General features: G+C 34.3%; 1 protein-coding gene across 1 annotated transcript in view; it reads left to right on the top strand.

Annotated features, from left to right (window-relative positions):
* The first annotated feature begins 5421 nt into the window (after positions 1 to 5421).
* Positions 5422 to 7332, top strand: part of LOC136840448 (lachesin-like) — a 292205-nt gene continuing 290294 nt past the window's right edge. The window contains exon 1 of the mRNA XM_067107126.1: positions 5422 to 6329. Within this exon, the coding sequence (XP_066963227.1) occupies positions 6164 to 6329 (166 nt within the window). The 5' untranslated portion in view covers positions 5422 to 6163. The remainder of the gene's footprint in view (positions 6330 to 7332) is intronic.

Here is a 7332-nt window from a genome sequence, read left to right as displayed (position 1 = left end):
TCCTTCTCTCAGGTCTTGACTGCTCCGCCTACAGTATAAACAACACGAAGAGATAATTTCTTTTTTGTAAGGTATCCTCTTAATATATTATTTCCTCTCTCTCTCTCTCTCTCTCTCTCTCTCTCTCTCTCTCTCTCTCTCTCTCTCTCTCTCTCTCTCTCAAAAATCACAATCATTATTAAAACATGGTAAAAATTTACAGAAAAAAGTTAAAAGGGTATTAACCTTCTCCTTTCATTTGGACTAAAAGAAGCCATAGCATTGATAAATGTATAAAAAATACTTGGAATGGCTTTTATAGCCAAAATAATTTTTGTGACTGAGATAGAAGAGCCATCTTCCCTACTTTATTAAAGGAAGATGCTATAGTGGAAATGAAGTGGGGATAATATGTGTAAAAAATTAGTAAAACAAAGAAGAGGAAATAAAAGGATAGGAAAGCGGGAAGAAAGAAAAAACACAATTGCTTCGCTATGCCAATTAATGTCGTGTATGTTCCGACAAAGTGATTACGTGCGTAATCAATTCATCAATAAATCAGTATATAAAAGCGCTTCTGTGGACGTCCCGAATAGGAAGGGTTATATTATATATATATATATATATATATATATATATATATATATATATATATATATATATATATATATACATACACATACACACATTATATGTGTGTGTGCTTGTTTGTATGTATGAGTGTCTAAAATGGAGCACATCGTTTACCTATAATATGATGGGTTCTGCTTGACTTTATTTTGTAATTAAGGGACTCCAGAAATTATAATGACGAAATCTTGCAAAATATAAAAATCATTACTTGGAACCTTCATACAGACATTTATTTTTTTTTTTTAAAGTGAAGGGCATATTCACTTTACCTCATACCATTTTAAAATAGGTTGGCCGTTTTGAAAATTACGAATGTTGCCCTGGTAAATTTTAGTGGCTTTGGTGAATTAAGTAAATCACCATTTTTTTTCAGTAATTAATATTCCTTTTTAAGGCATCATATACAAAATGGAGATACATCTGCCTTTCTGCAAAATGTTGCTTTATTTGATATGATTAATGAACATATTCTTTGCTTAAGGGATAAAATGATATTATATCGAGAAATGTTTTCAGCAAGTGATTGTCTGTGATATCAGAATGAAACATCAACTTTTACGAAATAAAAATGAAAACTGTAGATAGAGGTGTTGTTCATTTTTGTACTGAATAACACATTGTATAACACGTTTCCTAACGTAAGCCCAAAGTAACCTTTATTTCTCACGGACTCATTTACTTACTGTAACTTTAAGAAAAATATTATTATTATTATTATTATTATTATTATTATTATTATTATTATTATTATTATTATTATTATTATTATTATTATTATTATTATTATTATTAAGTCCCATGATATAGTTGATACCGTCTCAGTTTTAGGAGATTTTAGGCACTCAATCGCCTCATACTCTAAGTTTTACGTATATTTAAGCGTTTAAGTTTGGGTATGTCCAAGGGTTAAAATTTCACCTATTTTTAAGTGTTTATACCTTCAATACAGGATCCTACAAAACTGATACATGTATAGGAAACGGAAAATATAAGGAGGGATGAACGCGAGGTTAACATCCGTGCATAATTAAAGAAACACAGCTGCTTGGTGCAAGCAATGGTGGGTAATAGAACGGAAAACAACACAGTGAGCATAAGTAAATGTATGTCTCTGTTCCTTCTAGAGAAGGATTTAAATCTCAATTTCTCTTCATGAATGTATCAACATAGTCTCACTCTGTAGGCTTCTCCGCCCACACTGGACACAACTGCCGCCCTGAAAAGACACCTGCGACCCGTCGCAAATTTTAGCGATGGTCAAGAAAGTTAATGAGCCACCGGGCATTGGATGTCAATGGGTGAACAGGGTTAAAGAAGCATATTTCCCTTCCGGATAAACTTCCATGTTCTAAATAAACATCTTTTAAATCCCTTAACGCTTAAATTTATTTTAATATCAAAGCACTGAGCAATAATTAATCTCATCAATTCAACTAAAACTAGATTATGTTAATGAAACCACGGAATTTAATCACAAGAATATTACTCTAGTGGTTAAAGTTGCAGTAACTGGGTGAGCAATTGAGAACTAGACATTACCTTTAACGAAATTGTTTGAAACTATGCGTTATATCCAGGAATACAATTGATGAACATTAATATTCGCATTGCTCATTTTTATTCCTTCAAATATGAAATACAGAACAAATCTGACCATAGTTAACCAAATATGGGCGTTTTATTTATTTACAGAACCTTAATCCTTATCTGTGCTGGAACATTAATCATGTAAATTGCCAGCGACAAAAAAAAAAAAAACTTATTTAGGAAGTAAAAACGGAAAGCGGCTGCCAAAACATATGTCTATGTTTCTATCAATCAATAAAAACAACAACCACAACAACAGCTACCACACGAGAGAGGGAAAATAACAGAAAATGTGGTAAATGTAAGTAAAGGGATGGGGTGAGGGGGGTGGAGGGGACAAAGACCCACCCCACCCCGCATCAGAGGTGAACCCCTTTTCGGATAAATGGAAAATATGGGAGTTTTTCGAAAGCAAAATGAATTATGGCATCACTTCCGTGAAAACGTGAAGGGTGTGGAGTGGAGGGGTCTAAGCGGACGAGCTCGCTGGGAAGACATAAAGGATACTGAAGGTTGGTTGGAGAACAAATTTTAGCCAGTAATTTTCCGTTTATTTGGAATTTGGGAATGACGGTAGGAGTAGCAGCAGCAGCAGCTTCTTGGATTCTTCTTCTCTCTCTCTCTCTCTCTCTCGTGGTACTGAGATCCAGAACCAATCTATTCATTAATGAATTATGTAGTGTTCTCTCTCTCTCTCTCTCTCACTCACGTACTAACAACCGGAACCAATCCATTTACTAATGAATTATGTATTTCTCTCTCTCTCTCTCTCTCTCTCTCTCTCTGTGAATTATAAACTTCAGTGAAAATGAAAGAAAATGCCAAGGAGCGAAGACAAAAAATAAAAAAAAAAATTGAAAAATTAAAAAAGCTGATACCTCTGCCAAGGCCAATCGATGAAATCACACATTTTCTCCTTCACACTTAGGTGAGATGTTGAGATCCGCAGAAAATATGACAAGTTAAGATAATACTTAACAGCTGTCAAAGTTCGTTGGTGGAAGTATCGTTAAACTTTGGGAAGAAGTGGTTAAATCTACGGTCAGTGAGCAAAGGGTTTAAATACATTATCGCAGTTGGATATAGAAATAAAAAAAAAATGTATATATATATATATATATATATATATATATATATATACATATATATATATATATATATATATATATGTATATATATATATATATATATATATATATATATATATATATATATATATATATATATACACACACACACACAGTATATATATATATATATATATATATATATATATTATACATACACACATATATATATATGTATATATATACTGTGTATATATATATATATATATATATATATATATATATATATATATATATATATATATATATATATATAAATCCTGAATACACGGACGAACTCTTCTCAAAATCTAATCTACTATATTCTCCTAGGCACATAACCAACCCATAAAAAATGAATCCCACCAGTAACTTTCTATTTCTTTTTCGTGAGCAAGCAAATTGGATCGAATTCTGACTGAATTATGATCAAAGCCCATTTTTTCTTTGCGGAGATCATTTATGTGCTTCTTACGCTAATCGTTTTCAACTTAAGAGCATGAGTTAGTTATTTACACTAGATTTGACTTTCTATTAGATCTCTTTTAAGTTATTCTTGACCATCGGTTCTCTCAAGATTTCACCTGAACATTAGTTTTTCTCCAGTTTTTGTTGAATTTATTTTAAAATGAAACAAAATTAATGACACAGGCGACCGATCAGTCACCCTTCTACCTTTCTTTAATAAGAAAGCGTGAGCTTCTTTATAAATTATTTTAAGTATTATATAAGCATTTTAATGGGGGTAAAGAAATGTACCTTCTAAACGTGGCAACATTAACGAAAACAAAAATATTTCGCTGTTTACATAATTTAAATAGTGAGTATTAGGTCTGAATACTTGCTTGTGATATTATACCAAGTGGGAGAAACTTAAGGAGAGGAAAAACTCGAAAAACCATCTATAGGAGAAAGGGTTTTAAAAAAATCCGACTAAATTCATTGAAAAAATTTGTTTTCATTGACATTTTTTCAAAACTCGAAAAAATTTAACTGCTGTAAAAGTTTTAAGCTAACCAAGAAAATATGAACAATCAAGATAAAAGATTAGAAAAGGACAATTAGAGATGAACAACTCTTAAGAATTTCCTGGAATTTTGATCTTGGGATCTTCGTAAAATCTTATGGGTTGAGGGAAAACATTACATCCATGTGACATCGTTTGTCGAAATCATTGCACACACGTAATGTTGAATCTACGGTAATGACACATATAGTTTAAGTTTCTTAGCATCCAAGTCCACCTCAAAAACCAAATTTTCCTTGGCTCTTGCCCCATTCATCGAAAATCCAGCCAAAATCCATTATAACGGTTTGGATAAGTTTTAGACAGGCAGACAGACAGACAGACAGACAGACTGATAGAAAGACAGCCAGACAGCTTGGCTACCTGAGAATTTTACTTCCCATACATTCACGAAATTCCGTTGATGACTACGTCAATACTTTTGTGTGGAACTAACAAAATGCAGATCGGGTACAAATATGGTCAAACTTCATAATAATTTTTTAAATAACGGTCCAAATTTACACACAGATTGGGCCAAAAGAAAAAAAATTGAGGGGTAACGCTGAAATCACTATTTCATCGCCGAACTAGCTTACAGATATATATACTAGCTATATATATATATATATATATATATATATATATATATATATATATATGTGTGTGTATATGTGTGTGTGTGTGTGTGTGTGTGTGTGTGTGTATACAGTATATATTTCTCCTGTTCTCATGTCAGGAGGAAACAAAGCACACAATTGTTTTATAATAATTAGGACTGACTCATTATAAAAATCGTGGAAATCTTCCCTTCCCAGATATTTCAGAAAGGTCAAGAACGAAAAAGTGATAAGACATCTTAGCTCACGATGATGAAAAGACGGCTGGCGGTCTTCGAGCGGCGAGAGAGAGAGAAAGAGAGAGATACAACTAATATATCGGAGCTTTAATACCGTAATAACGTCGCCTTAAACGTCATATCAGCGTTCGCGATGTCTAAATCGTTTATATCTTTCCCTTCTCGGACAAGTTGTGGGCGGCTATTTGCAAAAGCGTGGGGGGCTATTTCCTGCGTGAAAGGGATGAGTTTAAGAGTTGTCATGGGCTGGTGTTGGGTTGTTATGTGTAGCCAACTATCCCCAGTAGCCAACGCTTTAGCACACGGCCGCTCTCAGTCGTCGTCACCTCGTCGAGTAGAGTGCACGCATGTCTCTGATCCGCTGCTAGGAAGCCGCGTTGTCCTCGGTTACACTCGCGCACGCAGGTCTCAGATGAAGTTCTCCTATGTAAATCTGATTCTTAGACAGTATTACGTGCCAAAGAACCTTCATTCCGAATTTCATTCAGCATTTTCTTCTTGCATTTAAATAGTTTTTGGAGGGGTTTATCAAAATAAAAGAAAGGTGCTTATCATAGTTCTAGATAATTGAGATAATTTTAGACAAAGCAGTTTTAGATCTTGACAAGAAAAGGGAGTACAAAGTAAATGCTATTTGTAAACAAAGGAAAACAATTCTCTTAGAATCGTGCCAAAAATGTTAAACTTAACCGAGTGATAACGAGATCAGGTACCGACAAGATTCGCCTCGCAGAGGAACACTGGAAGGAACCATCGATGAGAAACAAATGTAAAAGAAAACATTCGAAAAGCTGCCGATGAAGCATCACGCCTGAATCTATTTCAAAAAAAGAGAGGGGGGGAAACGAGGCAAGAAAAAGGAAATCAATAAATCGCATTAGACTTTTAAGAAAGAGGGAGAAAGAGAGAGAGAGAGAGAGAGGGGGGGGAAAATAATAACAAACACTCGAGAGTGTGAGTAGAAACGAAGAGTTAAGAGAGGGGAATTTAGAAATGTTTCGAACGGAGTTAACGTGTCTAGTGGCACTGCCTCCTGCTGCTGCTTCTGCTGCAGCTGCCAGGTCTAAGAGCGAGGCTGGAGGAGGCCGGCGCCGCAGCATCGTGTTCCTGGCCACCTTAGTGAGCTCAACTCTCCTGCACCTGGTCACCGCTTCGAAAGGTAAGGCCACTGGGGTCCTGAACAAATTTGATGATAAATTTCTTATTTCTGAATTTTCTTTAAATCAACGTAAAGGCCAAGGGGGCGGGCACTCCAAATGTCATTTCATCTAGCCCGACCCCGAAAGAGACTAATGAAGGAGGAAAAAACGGAAAAGAATGGGGATTATAACCCCGAATAAGTATCTAAATTATCAGATATCAAAGTAAGGAAAAACGAGAGTAGGTATAGAATTCCTGTACCCTATTTCTCCACTGAGAAAACCTGATGACTTCACTGACACCATGCATCAATATTCTTTTATCCGTTTATTGAAATAATGTCGGCGCTCCGAATTCTCAATAGCGGAATATATTAAAAGGGTTTCTTTTATTTGTTTATTGAAATAAATTACGAGGACCCATAAATTCCCAAGGAAGCAATATACTATCTGTTTAATGGAATAAATTCAAGGGGGCCGCAATATATTACATCTTTCCTGTGTGAGATTATTGACATAAAATCGATGCTTGCTATGAGTGAATCTATTCCCAACTGACGCAGCATATCAAATTTATACCATTCTCATTCACAAGTTCTAATTGAAGTAGTAATTAAATAAAACCTCTTTCCAGTTCTTTTGGTATTTCAAAAAGTAGAGTCCAGGTGAGTCCGGTTGTTTTAATTAAAATACATCAGTTACAAATTTAGTACTTTATATAGCTGATTGCTTAGATTGATTCCGTATCACAAACTGGTGTCACAACTTCCATGGTTATCGACGCTGAAAATCCATTCACTAATTTTTTTTATCAGATGAAAAATCTTGATAAAAAGATCTCAGACGTTAACATTCATTAAACTCTTTCATTTCTATAAATACTCTCACAACAAGAAGCCATGAGAATTAAAGTTAATACTTTCTTTGACAGAAAAGTTAAATCAAAAGTAAAGAATTATATGTTTTTGATGATGAAAAGCTTCATCAGATCTGGAACTGATCCATGACAAGAAAATATCTTCT

This window comes from Macrobrachium rosenbergii, chromosome 1, assembly GCF_040412425.1.
Source record: "Macrobrachium rosenbergii isolate ZJJX-2024 chromosome 1, ASM4041242v1, whole genome shotgun sequence".
In the NCBI taxonomy this organism is placed as follows: Eukaryota; Metazoa; Arthropoda; class Malacostraca; order Decapoda; family Palaemonidae; genus Macrobrachium; species Macrobrachium rosenbergii.
Note: the sequence above shows the minus strand (reverse complement) of the source record. Positions and strands in the feature narration are given on the sequence as shown.